The sequence below is a fragment of the Marmota flaviventris genome, chromosome 2 (assembly GCF_047511675.1).
Source record: "Marmota flaviventris isolate mMarFla1 chromosome 2, mMarFla1.hap1, whole genome shotgun sequence".
NCBI lineage: Eukaryota > Metazoa > Chordata > Mammalia > Rodentia > Sciuridae > Marmota > Marmota flaviventris.
Window position 1 is genome coordinate 99,348,199 of NC_092499.1, and position 22,821 is coordinate 99,371,019.

Sequence of the window (22,821 nt, forward strand, 5' to 3'; positions counted from 1 at the left end):
TATATAGTTTACTAAGACATTTTTATCTCATGGGTAAAGTGAAAAACAGAGGCCTGGGGAAGACAAAAGGATTTGCATAGCATGATTACCTTCCAAAAGCACTAATGGATAGGCTTAGGCAACATTAATTAGATACTATGTACCAGGCACTATGCTTTGTGTTTCACACAATATTTGATTTAATTGCCACAGCTATCCTATAACATAATCATCACATTTTACATTTTATAGATTAGGGAACAAAAATTGTATAGGGTTACACAAGTGGAAAGGGAATTCAAATACTGGTCTATCTGATTCCAAAGTCTATCCTTTGACCATTAACAATTCTCAAATAGCTAAATCATAACCAACATTATTGTGTCCCCTCTAAAGATCAGCATTATCCAAGGAGAATGATCTGATTATAATCAGGAAAAGATAAACAACTCAAGTCAAAGGAAGGGTAGTGCCCTCACTAGCTGACCTGTGTATTCCAGTCTGCTTGGGGACACTTCTACAGTCACATTGGATGTAGCAGCACAGGGCAATGAGAGGATCCCAGGCCCCATATTTGACAACTTAATGCCTTTCTGATTACATGCACACAAACTACCTGTAGTTATCAACTGGCCCACCAGATCAATTTTACTGAAAAAGGCACATGGACTAGCAAAGAAAAGCATGTTACACCTTTTGGCAGTTATAATAATCACCGGAATTAATAAATTGAATTTCTGATTTACAAAATAGTCTCTCGTAATTCTGGTTAATATAACCTGGTTTCCTAACAGTACTTTACAAAATAGGTTTTGGGCCTTCAGAACTGAAAATCAGTTCTTGGTCCTTGGTGAATTATACTGTAGGGTAACATTAGTGTTTCAGGCACTATAGAAACACCTATATTTTACTGCTTTTTACCATTAGCAAATAGTACATTGATAAAAATAGTTACCTGAAGGTGAGTTTTGTTTTAAAGACGGCTTGCCCCTGCAGACCAGTACCTTGTCTTATAAAAAGATGATTGTGGTCACCCTGCAGTGGGGCTTTGTACACATCAAACACTTCATTGCCTAAATGCAGGGACATGCTGAAGAGAAGAAACACTTCACATGTTAAAGTCACAAAGCTTTCATTATACACTTCACTAAAAATGTGATTCAGTTGCTGCTTTCTCTCTTTACACAGTTCACAAAGAATGAAGAGAATAAAGAAGTTATATATGATTTTTTAAAAAATGGCTGACTACACAGGAGTAACACCTGCTGTGGTGTTTGCCCAGCCTCTACCATGTTCCCAGCAAAAGATAATTGGGCTGAGGGAGCAGTCTAACTTTTCCAAATAAGATGATTACATTTTTGGCATGCTCTTAATGTTTTCCACCAGTCTATATGACCTCCAACTACCTATTTATTTCTCTCAGGTTTTCTACGTAATCACAGGAAATAACTTATGGAAACTCAAGGTAGCCCTGAGTCGGGCACGGTGGTGCATGCCTAAAGACCCAGCTATTCTGAAGGCTGGGGTAGGAGGATGGCTTGAGTAGTCTAGAGGCTTAAGGCCAGCCTAGGCAACACAGTGAGACCCCTATCTCTTTAAAAAAGAGAGAGAGAGCCCCCCCATAAGATCCTACTCCATAACTTGCTCCTTCTTAGCCCATTCTGGGGATTTCAATAATCTTCAGGCATGTTGTGCTCACCTCCCATCTGACCACTTGACTATCCGAGCATTGCTTTCTTTAATTTCATTTCCTTCTTCATCTCGGCGTATCCTCCATCTTATGGTATTTTCTACCTGTTTTAAAATACATATGCCTTAGAAAACTATAGTTCAACTGCCTTCAAGCCTTTTTTCTCCTCAAGAGACTCATGATCTTAAAAGAAGCACACATAGGTAGTGACAAAGAAAGAAACAATGTTGAGACCATCTTACTTTAATCACCTAAAGTGGTATGTAAAACAAAAAAACAGGAAAAAAAATAAGCTTATCTGAATTTCTAAGTTCTCCATATCAGAAACAGAGGATCTGAGCAGATACAAATCTCCAGCAGCCCTGGAATAATTTAAGAGCAACAGTGAGAGCTGTGAGGGCAGGAGATAAAACTTGAGCCATCACGTCAAATTTAGAGCTAAGATCCTTATAAGTAAGTTGTCTCACAGAACTAAAAACTCTAGAAGTGAGACCAAAAAACTTGGCCAACTTGCCCAACAAATGGGGAAGCTCTGGCGGCTGGGGTGTGGCTCAGCGGTAGAGTACTTGCCTCCCATGTGGGAGGCACTGGATTCGATTCTCAGCACCACATTAAAAAAGTAAATAAACTAAATAAAGATACTGTGTCCATGTATAACTAAAAAATATTTTTAAAAATTTGTGGGGAAGCTCCCAGCATTGCTAAAGCCGGATTACGTGTATGTACCACTATATCTGCTACCAATTAACTCTTTTAAGACCGGTAAAATCTAAGAAAATCTAAGACTGGTAAAATCTAAGAAAATCAAAACCCCAGATTTGAATAGGTTGAGAGATGAATTTTGTATTACTGCATAGTGTTTCCCACCAGATAGATTCAGAAAATGAGAACCACTACCAATGAAATTAAAAATTCAGTGAGGCTGGACACAGTGGCATATGCCTATAATCCCCATGACTAGGGAGGTGGAAGAAGGAGGATGGGAAGTTCAGCCTCAGCAACTTAGAGAGATCCTATCTCAAAATAAAAAGTAAAAAAAAAAAAAAAAAAAAAGGCTGGGGTCATGGTTCAGTGGCAAAGCTGCCTGTGGATTCAATCCCCAAACAAAAAACAACTCAGTGAGTCTTCCAGGAAAATACAGCACATTTAATTCATGAAATTTATTATTGATATATCCTAGAAACCCACTAAAATACCAGTAAAGAACAAAAAAAAGGGGGGGGGGGGTACACTTACAAGGTTAAAAAGAATAAGAATGAATAAAAAGAAGCCAACATTTTGAAAACTGACTACACTTCCCTATTCCTCCACCATCAACCATAAAAACAGCTGTTCTCATTCCCAGTTAGATATTTTGGATCTCCACTATGTTAAATATCAATGTCTTTGCATATGTGTCTTAATGGTTTGCTTCCAGTTTTTCCCCTCCTTATTCATTCCTCACTAAATAAGCAAATATAAAGTCAGCTGATTAAAGGTCTCAATAACACTCTTGAATTAGATATCATATCTGAGATTTGTGTCAAAATAGTCTGAGGGATGCCAGGCACAGTGGCACACTCCTATAATCCCAGTGGCTCAGGAGTCTGAGGCAGGAGGATCACGCTTTCAAAGCCAGCCTCAACAATTTAGCAAGGCCTTAAGCAATTCAGCAATACCCTGTCTCAAAATAAAATATAAAATAAGGGCATAGCTCCAGTTTAAGTGCCCCTGGGTTCAATCCCTAGTACCAATTTTTAAAAAATGTCCACGGAAGGTAGGTATCAAGACAGATGAAACAAGATTATTCAATTTGACAATTGTTAAAGTGAGTGATGGGCACATGAGAACTCATTATACTTTTTGCCTTATATATGTTTGAAATTTTCCTTAATAAGGAATTAAAACAATTTGTCACTATTTACTTGTTTTCCCTCTCATAAGAAATAGGTTGTCCACCTATAAGTATATATATTGGCATTATTAACTGAGAAGCCATTTTGAAAAATGCTTGCTTTCTTTTTCCTTTTTCTTTTTTATATAGCTGGGGATTGAACCCAGGGATTCATACATGCTAAACAAGTGCCCTACTTATGAGCTATATACATTTCCAGTCTTTGACAAATGCTTTCTATTCAATAAAGTGATTCAAATAATAATAATTAAGACACACTGCTAAGTCTTGTCCTATTGGAATGAAAGATACATGAAAGTATTTCTAAAGATGACCTCAAAGAGGTACATAATCTGTACCTGATTGCTTGTTGATTAAAGAATTAACTACTTAATCAACTAACTCTTTTTGACCTAGGAGACTGGAAGGGTGGCAGGGGCAAGGATGGTATTAGGGGTTCAACCCAGTGGTGCTTTTCCACTGAGCTACAAAAATTCCCAGACCTTTTTATTTTTCAAGATGGGGTTTTGTTAAATTGCTAAGGCTGACATGTGTATGTGCCATTATATCAGCTACCAATTAACTCAAGACTGGTAAATCTAGTGTTAAACATTAATTAAGAAATGAAAGGGGCTGTTGTGGCTCAGCAGTAGAGCACTCGCCTCGCACATGCGAGACCTCAGCACCACATACAAAAATAAACAAGTGAAATAAAGGTGTTGTGTCCAACTACAACTAAAAAATAAGTAAATAAAGAAAGAAAGAAATGAAGGGTAGTGAGGCACATGCCTATAATCCCAGCAACTTGGGAAGCTGAGGCAGGAAGCTCTCAAGCTCAAGGCCAGCGTGGAAAACTTCCTGAGATAAAAAGGGCTGGCTCAGTGGTAGTGCCCACCGCCCCCCAACCCCACCCCAGTACAAGGCAGTACAAGGCAGGCAGGCAGGCAGGCAGGAAGGAAGGAAGGAAGGAAGAAACAAAAGGTCCATGGTTCTTTTTGTTTTAATCACACACCAAGGTTCTAAAAGACAGTAGTCTACATTAAATACTGATATATTGTACTCTGAAGCACTGAGGCTTTAGAGTAAGGTATTTATTTCCAAATTCTGATGCCCACAATGGAATATATAATAGATATATTGATACTTGCTATTACATTATGACAGATACAAAAGAGAAAAAAATGCAAAAATAAATGAATAGATAAAAAGTACATAAATTTATAAAAAGGATAGAAACAATGAAAAACAGTAGAATACGGCCAGAGGCATTAAAAGAGCCATGGGAAATTAATATTGCTAATCGCAACTGAATACATACATATCCTCCAAAGAAATATTAACAGATGGGCCAATGGTTGAAGGGTTGTGGAGGGAGGACAGCACACACACAAAAAACAACGATCTAAGGAGTAGCTCTATTAATTGTGTAATCTTGAGCAAATCACTGGCATTGGATTAATCTCCATTTTCTTATTTGATTTGCATTTCCATTAAGAAGAGAAACAGTGTCGGTTGTAGTGGTGCATGCCTGTAAACCCAGCAGCTCAGGAGGCTGAGAAGAAGAATCACAAGTTCAAAGGCAGCCTCAGCAACTTAGCAAGGACTTAAGCAACTTAGAGACCTTGTATCTAAATAAAATAAAGAAAGGGATGAGGATATGGCTCAGTAGTTGAGTACCCCTGGGTTCAATCCCCAGTACCAAAAAATAAGAGAGAGAGAGAGAGAGAGAGAAGCAGTGAAGCCTCATTGAAAAGCTTGGGAAGCCCTATACCCCTTGCTCAAAATTATTTAGGTACTTGATCTACCATACTTAGACAGATGGTATTAGTAGAAATGTAAAAACTCAACTTCCTGAACTCTAAAAACGCCAAACTGTCCCTTCTTAACACTGAAATACCATGTACAATATCCACTGGCAAATAAAAAACTTATGAAAAATCCTTCAGATTTAAGAATTTAAAATGTATAGCTCCAGTTTCAGCATCATGGATTGAACTGCTTCTTTTTTCTTGGTACAACTCAGCTCTAACATATCTACTTAAGCTATACCCTCCTTACTTAGAAGAAGATCAGAGGCTTTCCCTGGATAGAGATAACGAGATAGTAAAGGGTATCAAAAAGAACATAAAGGGGAATTTATACAATAAAATTGCCTTTTCACAGATCAAGAGGAATGACTGAAAGCGCACAAAAAGAGAAAAGGACACGTAAGGAAGTGTTAGGAACTAGTAATACACTCTCCTTTCATATGTGATTTTAAGATTAAAGAGTCTGAAGAATTTCCTCCTAAAGAAGTTGCTAAAACTTTTACCCATAGTACATCTAAAAGTAGTTCTAAATATTTATCTACAGTACTATTAATCTGAAGGAAGCAGACACCAAAAAGAATTAATAGCAAGAAAATTATAAACCAGTAACACTTTTACAAAGAAAAGAATATATTTTCTTCCTTAAAAAAAAAATTCTGGAAAGGCAGACAATTCATTTGGTTGCAAGAACAAGAAATATCAAAAAAAAAAAAAAAAAATCATTTTCAAAAGCAAGTCTCACCAGGCATATAGGCTGATGCCTATAATCCAGCTACTAGGGAGGTCGATTCAGAAGGATTACAAGCTCAAGGACAGTCTCAGTAATTTAGTGAGATCTTGTCTCAAAGTAAAAAAATAAAAAGGGCTGAGGATGTAGCTCAGTGGTAGTGTGCTCCTGGTACTGGGGCTCAATACCCAGTACCAATAACAAAAGAGTAAAGTATGAAATGGTACCTTTAATTTTAACCTGGTTCTCCCTTCTTCATCCAGCATTTCCTCATCTTCAAATTCATCTTCATAATACTGAGGATCAAAAGGTCTAAAAATTTTTTTAAAGTAAACTATTAATCATATTTTATAAAGAATATTACTGTTATATACAATGATATATCTTATTAATATACACCATTATATCCCAAAAAAATCAAAATAAAATTTCAAAAATTATAATGGCCAAATGACTCCATGCTCAACTTCAAGGAAGTTTTCAAATTACCATAACTTCTTAAGATTTGGAGTTAATATATATTATTTGAAATAAAGTAAAAGTAAGGTTAAATGTTCAAAATATTTTTTATTCTTATGGAAATTTTCCAAAGAATAGGCCATGCTACTCTAACTTTCCACATCATTTTGCTTAGGGGAAAAAAACATTTAAATCACACAAGAACAATTAACTAAGATTACCTATAAGTAATGTTCAACTGTCCCTAACTATTATTAGCTTTTCTGTATCAACAATAGTTAATACAGTGGACATTTGTAGTTTCTCTAGCACATTTCATCACCCTCAATTTCAGTTTTTTTAGGGCTCACAAATTTTAAAGTGTCTTAAAGAATTTTGATGCCTATTAATTCATAAGCAAATTAAAATGTTAAATAATCAGAAGCATCAAAAGTCTTCCTTATTAGTAATCCATAATTTTTCTACATCAGGATGTTTGATTTGTTTTTCTCTGTGATATACAACCAGTTTTCCATTTCTATCATTGGCCAACTCAATGTATAATGAGAAAAATATCAACACTCCACATATTTCTATTCAACATCCAGAAAAAAATTTTAATTAATTCCCTTACCTGGGCTCTACACTGAGAAAGTTGGGCAGTTTAACAAAATATAAGTCATTTCCTAAATCAGTGTTTACTTTGGGTATTTCTACTTCTATTCTGGTCTCAGGAATTGGTTCCTCCTCCTGTTGATCCTGAGGCAATCCATTTTCATCCTAGTGAAAGAGTCATAGAATTTTAGAGCTTTCGGGGACCTTATTGACTCCCTAGTTGTCCTTCACACTTTATTCAGGTAAGCAAGAAATATTTTTGGATATCATTTTAGGGCAAAAGCAGTCCTAAGGGCTGGGAATATAGCTCAATTGGTACAGTGCTTGCCTTGTATGCACAAGGCCCTAGGTTTGATCTCCAGCACCATTAAAAAAAAAAAAAAGTAGTCCTAAATCCCTATCCCTACTCAATTACCCTCAAAACACCTTAGGGGAAACAAAGCCATCAGTACAAGAAAAATATTTCATTTATGAAAAATTTATCTTCCAAATAATCATCAACAAAGTATAGCTAGAGGTATAGTTCCGTGGGAGAGTACTTGCCTGGCATGAGTGAAGCCTTGGATTCAACCCTCAGTTCCAGCCAAAAAAATTTTTAAAACCAGTATGAAAGTAATCATTACTTCAATATGAAGTCACTCTAGTAATCAAAGTCAAAGATACAGCATACATTTCTTTGCAAGAGCAAGAAAAACAAAAGTCAGTGGTTCTCAGGTCACAGATCCAAACAAGACTTGCCCCCTAAGGCAAAGCACCACCTCATGTTGGAAGGTTATTTTTACTCCTCCTTAGAATCAAGAATTTCCTACATAACTTAAGAAACTCATTTGTTTATCTTATTTTCCTACTACGATTCATTTATCAACTTCCTCTTCCTGGAGTAAGAGAGACCCTTCATCTGAATTTTTTGTTACTTGTTTATTTACCGGCAGTGCTGAGGATCAAACCTACAGGCATGCATGCTAGGCAAGCATTCTATGGCTGAACTACACCTCAGCCCACTTCTGAAACTTTTTACTTAACCTTAAATAAGGGGCTCAGCTCACATTAATCATTTTACTTACCACAGGTTGTCCTGGAGTAGGTGGTTTATCTTCTCCATCGCTCCCTGAAGATATATCATCTGCACCTCCAAATAGATCCATGGTTCCACTATTATCTTCAATGCAGAAAGAAAAATGTACAGAATTAATATCTATAACTAAGATTCTTCAAAGCTGATCACTTTAACATATCCCCAAGGTTTTTAAACTAGCACCAGAAAATCACCCAAAACACAACTCTGATACTAGCTTTCAAAGACCTGACTAGCCTACGTGTAGGGAGGGAAGGCAAAGCTGCATAAGAGACATTTCTTTTTCCTTCTATTTTCTGCATACTTATTTATCCACTTTTCCTTAACTCCCCAGGACACCTAATGTTTCTTCTTGTCTAGTTGGAGCTTAAGCACTCTGTATAAGCCTGTTGTCTATATAAGTCCCTCAAGTTTCAAAATTGTATATTCATATCTGCAGGACCCATCTTCACAAGAACATTATCTAGGTGCAGGCAAAAAACAATGAATGATAATTCATATAAACCAATCAACAAAGGTGGGCCAGAAAGCAGACTACTTGAAATTGGGATTATAGAAGTTACACTTATTAACAATGGCATGGTCTAGGACATGGTTATTGAAAAAGGAGAAGCACGTGGAAGGCCAGGATATTGATGGTTCATCTATATGATAAAATCAGCAAAATTAAATTCTATTCACCCATTCTCATGCAGTTAAAGGGAAAAACAGGTATGGAAATACACATACAAAAGAAATAATTAGGAGTACCTTTTGGCACCTCAGTGTCACTATCCGCTTCTGAATCAGATGCAATTGCATTCTTGCGTTTCATCCGTAACACCTCATCTTCACTGTCACTGCCTCTTGCTGATTCTAAAAGAGTATAATTAGAAATTTTGCATAATCCCAACTGCATCATAACTTTGAATTTTGTTCTAAAAGTAACATTGGAAATATACAAATTGTGGTACATCCACAAAATGAAACACAATTTAGCAATACATAAGAACTATTGAGGCCGGGTGCAGTGGTGCATGCCTGTAATCCCAGCAGCTCCGGATGCAGAGGCAGGAGGATCATAAGTTCAAAGCCAGCCTCAGCAATTTAGGAAGGCACTAAGCAACTCAGAGAGACTCTGTCTCTAAATGAAATGCAAAATAGGACTGGGGATGTGGCTCAGTGGTGGACTGTCCCTGACTTCAATCCCTGGTCTTGTCCCCCACCCCCATACCACCACCACCACCACCACCCCCCCGCAAAAAAAAAAAAAAAAAAAAAAAAGAAGAAGAAGAAGAAGAAGAAAGAAATATTGATATACTTAACAATTTGGCTAAATCTCAAATGCATTTTAGTGAAAGAAGCTAATATAAAAAGGTTACAAACTCACTGTCTGATTCTATTTATACAGCTTTCTCTGAGACAAAAATATAGTGAAAGAACAGATCAGCAGGTGCCAGAGGTTAAGAGTGAGAGGATATGAGAACAAAAGGGATAGCATGAGGAAGTTTTTTAGGGTAATAGAACTATTCTGTATCCTGACTGGTGGTGGCCACAGAAATCTATACAACGTGTTAGTTAACACTAATAAAACTGTATACACAGACTGAAAAAAGGGCTGGAGGTATATCTTAGTGCTGAGCATTTGCCTAGCATGAGCAAGACCCTGGATTTGATCCTTAGCATTGGAAAAAAAAAAGTATTTGAGTGTATATATATAATAAAATGAACAAATGAAAAATCAACTTGCCAGCCTCAGCAATTTACTGGAACCCTGTCTCAAAAAATAAAAATTTATGACTCATTATAGAAGAAAAGCAATGTAAAATTACTAGAAAGGGGGAAAAAAATATATCACTATTTCTAGTTCTGGTACAATTGTTTACCTAAAAAATTCATGAAAATCCCTAAACTAATACAGAACTACCAAGAGTTAAACAAAATAAGTAGCTGTATTCTCTTCTACATGTCCCCAATCTTGACTTACTTTGCTAGTATGAAGGATGTACTGTATGAGTCTTAAAAGATTCTGATAACAGTACAAATAATCTACCTAATCTGAACTAGTTATTAAGTATTAATATAAGGGGTCTGGGGATATCTCAAGTCAGTAGAGTGCTTGCCTCACATGCACAAGGCCCTGGGTTCAATCCCCAGCACGGATGGACGGAAGGAAGGAAGGAAGGAAGGAAGGAAGGAAGGAAGGAAGGAAGGAAGGAAGGAAGGAAAGAGAGAAAAGTATTAATATAAGGCAGTCTGATATTCTACACAGACCTATATCCATCTCTGGAAGTATTTTGCTTTCTCTCCTAATAATGCAAAAATATGTGTGTTTCTTTTTTCTTTTTCTTTTTTAGTTGTTGATGGACACAATAGCTTTATTTAATTAATTTATTTTTATGTGGTACTGAGAATTGAATCTAGTACCACACACATGCTAGGCAAGCGCTCTATCAAGGAGTTACTGTCCCACCTCTGAAAATGTGGTTTTGAATATTAATGAGGTATGTGGTCCAGGGAGAAAGATACTGCCATATTTAAACTCTCTAAGAAGATGGGAGGGCTGGGATTGTGGCTCAGCGGTAGAGCGTTCGCCTAGCACAGGCGAGACCCGGGTTCAATCCTCAGCAGCACATAAAAATAAAGGCATTCTGTTGTGTCCATCTACACCTAAAAAATAAATATTAAAAAAAAAAAATGGGATCAAGGACTGGGGTTGTGGCTCAGAGGTAGACTGCTCGCCTAGCATGCATGCAGCACTGGGTTCAATCCTCAGCACCACACAAAAATAAATTATAAATAAAATAAAGGTATTGTGTTCATCTACAACTAAAAAAAATAATAAAAAATAAAAACAGAAGATGGGATGAAAATGTAATTAATATAATTGACCACCTACAAAAATGAAGCAATCCAAATATTACTTCAGAAAGACTTCAACCTAATTAAGGTAACTTTTATATAAAAGAAACATGATCTCTATTTTTTTTATATATTCCAGATGAAGATGTCTTAACTTCAGCAGAACAGTCTAAATAATAATCATAAAAGGGAGATCCAGAAGCTAAAGTTAGTCTGTTTCCTGTAGTATTTAGGGAATGAGTGTCATGACCCCAAGCTTCATAGGGTAGGAATGCATGGGCCAAACAGGCAACAGCTCAACTATCTGTTAAGCTCATCAGTGATGTTTGCATTTTCTACACATTATGGTCCCCAGGCAAACTCCTGATTAGTATAATTTGGCATCTGCTGTAGATTTGCCCCTAGGGAAATACTATGCTCAGTGAAACAAATAATTTTGCAATTCAATTTTTATAATTAGTTTCTTGCAAATTTGAGTGAATTCCTTGGAGTCTGATCACCTCTAGTTTATCAAATTTTGGATCTGAAAAAGCTAAGTTGGATCAGTGCCCTTATTTCAGCACAACTAACAGGGATATTTCAACAGTATTTAGTCTTTCCCCCAGAAAAATCTTGTCTCACATGAGATGAGCTTTTTAGTAACCCATGGAAATGGCTCCAATTCAATTAATTATCTAGTTCCTCTAGTACTGTACATCTCTCTGAGACTACTGTCTCTTTTCTTTCTTTTTTTTTTTTTTTTAACTTCTGATCTATCACCAATGAAAAGAAGGGGAAGAGATAGAATAAACAGGAAGACCTAAAAGAAGCAAATTTCATAGAATGAGAAAATGTCAAAATGGAGGGACAGAAAGAAAAAAAGAGTAATGATGGAAATGAAAGAGAATAGGCCACTGCTATACCTGCAAGGTTCTAGTAAGTCATTTTGGTTTCCATAAGTGTATCACCTGATTTATGGTCCTGTTCCTCTTCATCATCTGAATGCCTACGGTCTTCATCTGAGGCCTGTGGCCTTTCATCATCAGAATTTTGCATTTTCTCCTCATCGGACATCTGTGGTCGTTCATCATCATCAGAATTCTGTTTCTCATCATCATTATCAGAAGCTGCTGGCCGCTCATCATCAGAATTAGCCTTTTCCTCCTCAGATAGCTGTGGTCTCTCATCATCAGAAAGCTGAGGCCTCTCCTCATCATCTGTGTTCTGCATTTTCTCATCATCATCAGAGTTTTGCAGTTTATCTTCGTCAGAACCTTGTGCTCTCTCCTCATCATCAGAATTTTGTATCTTTTCATCATCTGACTGGTCACTTTTGTCTTCTCTGTCCCATTTTTCATCATCTGAATGTGCTTTTTCCGAACCTTCAGCTTCTGAGTGATGGCTCCCTCCATCTGATCTATGACCTTCATCTTCATCATCATTATGGGCTTCTGATCCACTGTGCTGATCTACATCTGAAGGGTCATTGTCCTCATGGTCAGAACGCTCAGAGGCTTCTGATCTATTGTCTGACCTTTCAGAGTGATTATCACTGCCACTGTGATGAGAAGCTCCTTCATCCTCACTGTCATCTCCAAACAGTTCCTTATTATTTGGTTGACCTGAATCACCTCTTTCATCTTGATCACTTTCACTTCCAGAGGCATTACTGCCAGAAGCAGCATTCTCTTGATCAGAATCTGAGTCAGATCCAGAATCAGAATCTATGATATAAACATAAGGTAACATAAGGGTTATAAAAATATAAGGTAACATCAACCAAAAAGGGCAGAGTAAGGAACCCCAAAAGTTCATTCCAACATAACAGCCAGAAAGAAATTGGCAAAAAACTGTTAGAATCAACTTTCTCAGTAGTCTGGAGACTAACTAAAAGTTGCAGGAACCTGGGGAATGCTTAGTTAAAAAAAAAAAAAATTAGCTAAATCTTGGTAAGAAAAAGAACTCTTGGTATTTTAGCTTACCTGGTCCTGTTCCCTAGCTCAACTCTGCCTTGAAGATAACAGCCCACATTTCTGGTACAGGTGCCACTACTGGAGGAAAGAGAATGGACCTCATTCACAAAGAATTGAAATTGTTAGTTTTGACCCCTCTGATGGCTCCCTGAAGAACTGGCTCAAAAAGTCGCCTTTATCTCACTTAACTTGAAACTCTCCCAGTGTTGACACAGCTACCTGGAGTTTGACCAAAGCATTAATAGGCAAATGTCCTAGTTGCCTCAGCCTGGGTCAATGGATAGCAGCTGGAACAAACAGTAGAATAATAAAAAACCTTGAGAGGAAAGGGCTATTTGCATGATGAAGAAAGAACTGAGAAGCTATGCTAAGCTCTCACCCTCTTCAGGCTCTGCACAAGCAGGGAAAGGACAAGATTGTAAACTGCCTGGTTGAAAGCACGTTTAAATATTGAAAGCATGCCCCCAACACATACATAGAGCCAATCTCCAAAAAACAGGAGGTTTTTGGTGGGTCTTAGGCATTTAAGAAAATTCCTATCCAAACACTACTGACCACTAAGGAACAGAAACTTCAGTGGCAATGTCCATCAAAATGTACAGATTTTACAAAATTAGATGAAAAGAACCACTAAATAAATGAACAACTACTGCTACAACAAACAGCAACAACAAATCCCAGGGAGGAGGGAGAATGATTGCTTGAGTTGTCATATTTTAATATATGAAATACCAGTTATCAATCAAAATAATAAGACATACAAAGAAACAAAGAATGGCCCATACATAGGACAAAGGTTAGAAACTGTCCCTGAAATAAAAAATTTCCCTGAAGAACAGATATGAAAATGATGTATTACGAAACAGAATATTAATAGAGATAACTATGAAAAATAACTAAACTGAAATTCTGGAGTTGAAAAGTACAATAATTAAAATGAAAAAGTCACTAGAGAGGTTCAAGCAGTAAGAAAATAGTAGGCATTTCAGATTATCCAGCCTAAGAATCAGAAAAAAACAAAGCCTAAAAGACTTGTAGAAAAAAAAAAATTATACAAGGACACAAAGTACAAGAACATGCAAATAAAGGAATCCCAAAGATAAAGGAGAAGGAGGTAGAGAGGATATTTGAAGAAATGATGGCTGAAAATTTCCCTAATTTAATCTACATTTCCAAGTAGGATAAACTAAACAGATCCATACCTAGCCATATAGTTATCAAACTGCCAAAGACAAAGGATTTCAAAAGCATCAAAAGAGAAGTAAACTATCCTACACAAGAGATCCCTAGTAAGGATAACAGCTAAAATTATGAAAGCCAAAAGGCATCCATTGAATGACATATTCCAAGTGCTGACATAAAAAGTATTGATAAGGACAACAATAGATGGAACAATTGTATATTGCTAAGGATAATGTAAAATGGTTCAGTCACGGATTGGGTACATAGATCAGTGGCTGAGCAGTTGCCTAGCATGCTCTAGCCCTGGTACAATCCTCCGATACCATTCCAATTTAAAAAAATGGGGGTGAGGGTGGGGTTGTGGTTCAGCAGTGGAGCACTCACCTAGCACATACGGGGCCCTGGGTTCAATCCTCAGCACCACATAAAAATAAATAAATAAAATAAAGGTACTGTATCCAACTACAACTAAAAAAATACATTGCTGGTGGGACTGCAAATTGGTACAGCCAATATGGAAAGCAGAATGGAGATTACTTGGAAAACTGGGAATGGAACCACCATTTGACCCAGCTATCTCACTCCTCAGTCCATACCCAAAGGACTTAAAAACAGCATACTACAGGGACACAATGTTTATAGCAGCACAATTCACAATAGCTAAATTGCAGAAACAACCTAGATGCCCTTCAGTAGATAAGTGAAGTTAGCCAAGCTCCCCAAAAACAAATGCCAAATGTTTTCTTTGACATAAGGAGGCTGATTCATAGTGGGGTAGGGAGGGGGAGTATGGGAGGAACAGAAGAACTCTAGAAGGGCAAAGGGGTGAGAGGGGAAGGGAGGGGGCATGGGGTTAGAAATGATGGTGGAATGAGATGGACCATCATTATCCAAAGTACACGTATGAAGACACAAATGGTGTGAATATACTTTGTATACGACCAAAGATATGAAAAATTGTGCTCTACATGTGTAATGTGAATTGTAATACATTCTGCTGTCATATATAACAAATTACAATAAAAAAATTTTTAAAAAAAAGTTTAACCACTATCGAAAACAAGTTGGCCATTCCTCAGAGCCAAGCAAAGAATTACCTTATAACCCCACAATTCTACTCCTACTCAAAAGAATTGAAAACAGACACTCAAACAAATGCTTATATGTGAATGTCCAGGATAGCACTATTCAAATGACCAAAAGGTATAAACAACCCAATGTCCATTAACAAACGACCGCTTTAACAAATTTGGGATATATATGTAGAATGGAATATTGTTCAGTCATTGAAAAGAAATGGAGCCAGGTGCGGTGGCTCACGCCTGTAATCCCAGCAGCCTGAGAGGCTGAGGCTGAAGCAGGAGGATCGGGAGTTCAAAGCCAGCCTCAGCAAAAGCAAAGTGCTAAGCAACTCAGTGAGACTCTGTCTCTAAATAAAATACATAAAACGGGGCCAGGGATGTGACTCAGTGGTCGAGTGACCCTGAGTTCAATCCATGGTAACACCCCCCTCCAAAAAAAAGGAATGGAGGTGCCCAGGAGCATAGCTCAGTGGTACAGTATTTGCCTAGGATGCTCAAGGACCTGGGTTCAATCCCCACATCTCAAACAATTAAAAACAAAAAAGAAATGAAGTACTGATATATACTACAGTGCTTCAAAAACAGTATGCTAGGTGGAAGAGGGCAAACACAAAAGTTCACATTATGTGATTCCACTAAATGAAATTTTCAGAAAAAATAAAAATAGATACAAAAGCAAGTAGAGGGTGACAGGGGTTACGGGAAGGAGCAAATGAGGAGTTAAGTACTTACTAGACATGAGGCTCTATTTTTGAACTAGAAGAGGTGGTGATTATACAGCATTATAAATGTTCAAAATATAACTGAATTGTTCACCTTAAATGACTAATTTTATTATGTGCATTTGTCCTAAATAAAAACAAACCGAAAAAATGAAGACATTCTCAGATTAACAAAAATTTAGAATCTGGCCAGGTGTGGTGGTGCACACCTGTAACCCCAGTGATTTGGGAAACTTAGGCAAGCTGGAGGCCAGTCAGGGAAACATGGTGAGACCTGTCTCAAGTTTTTAAAAATTTTTAAAAAGGGCTGGGGATGTAGCCTAGTGGTAGGGCATCTCTGGGTTCAATCCCTAGTAGAACAGGGGAAGCAAAATGGCAGAAGTCCATCAATAATTATTTCTTTAAATGCAAATGGATTAAACTTTCCAATTAAAAAGCTGAAATTAGAATGGATTGAAAGTGATCCAAATACACACGTGCGCTTACACACACACACACACACACACATACACATACACACACATTATCTACAAGAGACTCACTTTTGAACTAAACACTCACATAGTTAAAAGTGAATGAGTGGAAAAAGATCCCACAAAATAGTAACCAAAAGAGAGCTGTGACTGCTATACTAACATTAGACAAAATGGATTTTAAAGCAGAAATTGTTACAAAAGACAAAAAGTGTGTTACAAAATGATAAAAGGGTCAATCTATCATGAAGATGTAACAATTACATATAACCTAAAAACTGACAGAATTAAGGGGAGACGGGTAGATTGATAGACATAATAGTTGGGAAGACTTCAGTATCCTTTCAATAATGGATAGAACAATTAGATGAAAGGTCAATAAAGAAACAGAGGAGAGGACTTGAACAACACTATGAACCAACTAGACTTACTAGGCATCAAAAGCACACTCCACCCAATAAAGGCAGAATATATATTTTTCCCAACTTCATATAGAACATTTTCCAGGACAGACTATGTTAGGACACAAAACAAGTCTCAATAAGTTTGTTTTGTTTTGTTTCTCAGTAAACTGTGTTTGTAGTTTTTGTTTTGTTACTGGAGATTGAACCCAGGGTGATTTGCCACTGAGCTACATCCCTAGTCTTTTATTTTATTTTAAGATGGTCAAAGTTGCCAAGGCTGGCCTTGAACTTTCAATCCTCCTGCCTCACTAGGATTACAAGTATGTGCCACTGCGCCTGGCTTAGTGAATTTTTAAAGACTGAACTCTATTCCCTGATTACAATGGAAGGCAATTAAAAATCAGTAACTGAAAGAAATAAGAAAAATTCACAATACATAGAAATTAACAGCATACTTTAGAAAAACTGAAAACTAAGGAAGAAATCACAAGGGAAATTAGAAAATATATGAGATGAATGAAAATTAAAACACAGCATTAACAACACATAAGTGATACAGAAAAGGCAGTACTCTAAGGAAAATTTACAGCTGTAAATATCTACATTAGAAAGGAAAACTCTCAAATCAACAACCTTAGGATTCAGAAAAATGAAACTAAACCCAAAACAAGTAGAAGGAAAGAAATAATAAAGATTAGCAAAGAGATAAATGAAATAGAGAATAGAAACACAATGAAAAGAAATCAATGAAAAATCAATGAGATTAAAAAGTTCATTCTTTGAAAACACCAACAAAATTGGCAAACCTTTAGCCAGACTGACAAGGAAAAAAGGCAGAAGACTCAAATTACTAAAGTAAAGAATAAAAATGAGGACCTTACAAAAATAATGACTATACAAGAGTTCTATAAACAATTATTGGCCATCAAACTAGAAAACTTAAATGAAATAGATTAATTCCCCAACGCACAGAAACTATTACAAATGATTCAAGATGAAATAGAAAATCTGAATAGACCTATAACAAGTAGTTTGAATCAGTAATAGGAAATCTTCCAACAAAGAAAAGCCCAGGACCAGATGGCTTTACTGGCAAATTCTATCAAAGGCTTAAAGAAGAATTAACACCTATCTTTCTCAATTCTGCCAAAAAACTGAAGCGGAGGGAACACTTTTTAACTTATTCCTGATGAGAAAACTAAGACATCATTAAGAAAACTACAAACAAATATCCCTTAAGAATACTAGTGCTAAAATTAATTTTAAAATACTAGCAAATCAAATCCAACAGCACATACACCATAACTAAGTGGGATATATTTTAGCATCACAAGGGTGGTTCAACATCTAAAAATCAATTAAAGTGGAACCTTATATCAAAAATGAAGAAAAAAAATTGTGATTTTTTAAAAATTTTTTGTCTGCACTTTAAGTGATGCAAAAAAAAAAATCTGATAAAATTGAACACACTTTCATTATAAAGCCACTCGACAAATATAGAAGGGAACTTTCTCAACCTGATAAAGAGCATCTACAAAAATCCCACAGCTAAAACCACAGTAATGATGAAAACCTAAATGCTTTCTCCTAAGGTCAGGAACAAAACAATAATTTCTACTTTCACCACTCTTAGCTGTGCAAAAAATACTAGTAAGGGCAATTAGGTTAAAAAAAAGAAACAAAAGATATCCAAACTGGAAAGAAGTATTAACAGAGGACATGATCTTTTATGTAGAAAATCCTAAAAATCCACCAAAGAACTGTTAAAACTAATACATTCAGTATGGGTGCAGGAGGAAAAAATCAACATATCAAAATCACTTGTATTTCTATACACCAGCAACAAACAATCTAAAATAAAATTAAGAGAACAATTACACTTGTAATAGTATTCAAAAGAAAAAAAATAAGTCAGGCATTACAGGTGCATGCCTGTAATCCCAGCAACTCAGAAGGCTGAGGCAGGAGGATCCTTAAGTTTGAGGCCAACCTCAGCAACTTAAACCCAGTCTCAAAATAAAAAATATAAAAGGTTAGGTATCTAGCTCAATGGTAGAGTGCTCTGGGTTCAATCCCTAATACTACCACCAAACAAACAAAAAACGTAATAAATTTAGTTCAGAAAGAGCAGGATCTACACAAGAAAAATTACAAAACACTGTTGAAAGAATAAAGAAAGACCTGGCACATTTACACAAGAAACACATTGGGTCTAGATAGGAATTCTACCAATTGTTATCATGAGAAACTTGTCAGATGTAGTCATTTCCCACAACTCTCCTAGCCCATAGAACTCTCATTTCTCATAGAAATGAAATATGCTAGGCATCAGAGCAATTACCCTGTTACAGTCACACTATCTTCAGGACCAACAGCAATCTTCAAGGACAGCACACCAGATTTGGGAGTAAATCCTAGAGAATCCATTTATATAATAGTAAGATAGAAAAAAGCTGCAATGGACTTAGAAGAAGGTTAAAACTTTTTTAATTAAAAAAAAATATGAAATCCAGGGCTGGAAATGTAGCTCAGTGGTAAAATTCTTGCCTACCATGCATGAGGCCCTAGGTTGGAGCCCCACTACAGAAAAAAATAAATAAATAAATAAAAGAAGAAAAAAGAAAACCATGAAACCCAGGGAACCAACCATCTTTACACATCACTTCCTTTTACAATGAGTTTGCAACGGAAAATTGCAGGGTACATCTTATTAAACGATTGCTTCTACCCATCCAATTATTTATCAAATATGCACTAAGTAGTAATGTAAACTAAGGGGGAGACTATATTTTAATCCCCAGCACTCAGTAAAGTAACTGGAATATGATATAGATCAATAAACAACTTCGTGTAAGTCATGAGAGAGCTCACATAGAACTGTGCCTTGAAGGAATGTAGATAAGAAAAAACGAGGGTGAAAGTAATGAAACAAGAGTTAGTATACGGGCTCTATTCTTCCATACTTCCTAACTAGGATCTCCTGGATAACTGGGTAGTGCCCTCACGCTAGAATTCAGTTTTATGTACCTCCACCTAGTGCTCCCTTCACTACACTTTATAAAATTAAGTATAAGTGAACTTGAAGAAAATAAACAAGTGTGTTGGGAGGGAGACAAAACAATGCACTTAGCTAAGAAAGAAATACATGTAGGTACACTACTTTGAGCATGGAGGATTGCAAGAATTCTGAACTTAGTCTTGGGCCCTTTTTCACTTCAAATTCTTTCTATTCATCTTTCAAACCCAAATTCCCACCATTTCCGTGGCAAAAAACTTCCATCCACCATAAACACACATCCATTCATTCGTTTCATCAGCAAATCTTTCATCACTCCTCTCCAAACAGACCCAATATGCTCCCCAAAAACTAATATCACAGACTAAGGAAATTCTGCCGTTTCTACACATTCTCCAAAGATACCCTACTTCCCGTGCATAACGCCTAACGCGTAGCTCCATCCTGGTCCCCTTCCCAGACCCCTCATCCAGACATCTCTTGCTCCCCAACACACCAAGCTCTGGTTTCACTCCAGAGGACAGTTTGAGTCCCTCGGTAAACTCGTTTACCTCAAACCCGTAATCTTAAGCATCTCATTTACATTCATTCACAAACAACCCTTTCTCGCTGGCCTGTGCAAGGCAGGACAGAGCAAGACCCTAAAGTTCTTCCCTGGGCTGCGCAGGCTCGCCCGAGCCTCCATCACTGCCCCGAGCCCCCGGTACTCCCCAGGCACCGCATGCTCCTAAGTCACCAGAACCTGGAGGCGCAGACTCGTCTCTCCATCCCCGCCCGCCGGGAGAGGATGGCACCGCCAGGAGTGCAGGGGGCGCTGAGGCAGGAGTGGAGGAAGCGCCTTCATGCTGGCGGCGCCGGAGCCTCCGCAGACCGGAACCGGACGGCTGACGGGCTCCCACCGCTCACCCCTCCTCCGAAGCCCAGCCGATCCCACCTTTACGCTCGGCTTCGCTTTCAGCGTCGCTCCCGAAGAGATCCTCCATATCCGCCATTGCCGCGCACCTCCACTGCTGCCTCAGCTGGGGGCGGCTCCGCGCCTCTCTTTACGACACGGAACCAACGAAACGCGACAGTGTCGCAAAGATTTGATTAAAGGACTTCTTTCCTACTGTGACCTAGTTTTCGCGTCCTCTCAGTAGGCAAGCTCCGCCCTTTCGTCAATATCTGTGCCTGTAGGCGGGGATTCTTGTTCCGCGCGGGGACAGTGGGTGAAATTTGGGGCTCTCGGGAGAAGGGCCTCTGTCTGGGTTAAACCTACTGCTTGAGCAGGCATGAAGCCCTGGCTTCCATTCTTACCAGGGGCTCTCAAATGTCGTTGGTCTCAGAACTTTTCTACCCTCTTAAAAATTGGAGGTTTCCAGAGACTTTTTTGCTATGTGGATTATAGCTATTGATATTTACTATAGTAATTAAAGCAAAAATATTTAAATATTCATTTAAAAAATATATGTTGCTCGCCTGTACTCTTGTGGACTGGGGAGGCTCTGAGGCAGGATGTTCAAGTTCGAGACCAGCCTAAGCAATTAAGCGAGACCCTGTTTCAAAATTTTAAAAAGGGCTGGGGGGATGTAGCTTAGTGGTAGGGTGCCTTAGGGTTCAAGTCCCAGTACCACAAAATAAGTAAACATGTTAACAAATTGTTTTTTAAACTTTAAATGACTGTTTTCTTTTTTAAAAAATTACAGATTTGAAGTTGTCTTTTAATATGTGGCTTAAGACAGCTGAATTCTCATTCCTATTTCTGTATTCAATCTGTGGGAAATGTTTAGGCTGAACTGAAACATGTTGGAAAATCTGACCTCAGACAGACAGATGTGTGTATTTGGAAAAGGAAGGCTCTCTTGATCCCCTGAAAGAGACTTCTTCTAACCATTTTTTGTCAACCCACTTTTTCTTTCTTCCTTTTTTTTTTTTTTTTAGAGAGAGAAGAGAGAGGGGGAAGAGAGAGAGAGGAGAAGGGGAAAGTAAGAGCTGTCAACCCACTTTTTAACCAGCACAGCTTTACAACAGTGTTTCTTTTTCTTTTCTTTTCTTTTTTTTCCCCAACACAATGCCTTTATTTTTATGTGGTGCTGAGGATCAAACCCTGGTCTGGCCAGTGCTAGACAGTGCTCTACCGCTGAGCCACAATCCTAGCCCAACAACAGTGTTTCTTAAACATCATAAAGTTTCCATCCTAACCTGTTTTATGTGCATACTATGTAAAATTGAAACAAATGTTTCATGAAACATTATTTCCCTTGATACTGAGATGAATTCTGAGGTTTCCTATTCTATTATATTCGATTCCATTTTGGTTTTGTGTTTTTAAAATACTAATAGGCAGTACAACCCACTACATTGATTTTATGACTTTTAATGGATTGCAACTGGCAGCTAGTCAAACTATTCAGAGGATTTTTTGTTTAACAAGAAAAGTCTGATTTTGGTAGGAAATGTTACTACAGATGTACATTATAGGCCAACAATAATTGAATTTCATGAATGGTCAGTGTTTGGTAAATTCCCTAACTTTACAGGGGCTCAAAGAAATATTTGCACATTAGAGAGTCAGGTCTCTTCAGGAAACTTTAATTAAATTTCAGTTATTAAAGAAATAGATATCTCCAAAGCAATCCTTAGCAAGAAGAGTGCTGCAGCTGGCATCACTATGCCAGACCTTAAACTATACTACAGAGCAATAGTAACAAAAACAGCATGGTGTTGGCACCTATAATAGACTGGTAGACCAATGGTACAGAATAGAAGACACAGAGACAAACCCAAATAAATACAGTTGTCTTGGGCTGGGGATGTGGCTCAAGTGGTAATGCGCTTGCCTGGCATGCGTGCGGCACTGGGTTCGATCCTCAGCACCACATACAAAATAAAGATGTTGTGTCCGCTGAAAACTAAAAAATAAATATTAAAAAAATTCTCTCTCTCTCAAAAATAAAAAATAAAT

General features: G+C 37.5%; 1 protein-coding gene across 2 annotated transcripts in view; it reads right to left on the reverse strand.

Annotated features, from left to right (window-relative positions):
• LOC114085006 (RNA polymerase-associated protein LEO1) overlaps positions 1-20,920 on the reverse strand; it is a 29,671-nt gene extending 8,751 nt beyond the window's left edge. For both annotated transcript variants that reach the window (XM_027926157.3, XM_027926158.3), the window contains exons 1-8: positions 20,812-20,920; positions 11,994-12,749; positions 8,956-9,060; positions 8,195-8,289; positions 7,150-7,295; positions 6,305-6,389; positions 1,679-1,773; positions 935-1,069 (exon numbers count right to left, since the gene is read on the reverse strand). In XM_027926157.3, coding sequence (XP_027781958.1) covers positions 935-1,069; positions 1,679-1,773; positions 6,305-6,389; positions 7,150-7,295; positions 8,195-8,289; positions 8,956-9,060; positions 11,994-12,749; positions 20,812-20,869 — 1,475 coding nt within the window. In that variant the 5' untranslated portion in view covers positions 20,870-20,920. The remainder of the gene's footprint in view (positions 1-934; positions 1,070-1,678; positions 1,774-6,304; positions 6,390-7,149; positions 7,296-8,194; positions 8,290-8,955; positions 9,061-11,993; positions 12,750-20,811) is intronic.
• Between the last annotated feature and the right edge of the window lie 1,901 nt (positions 20,921-22,821).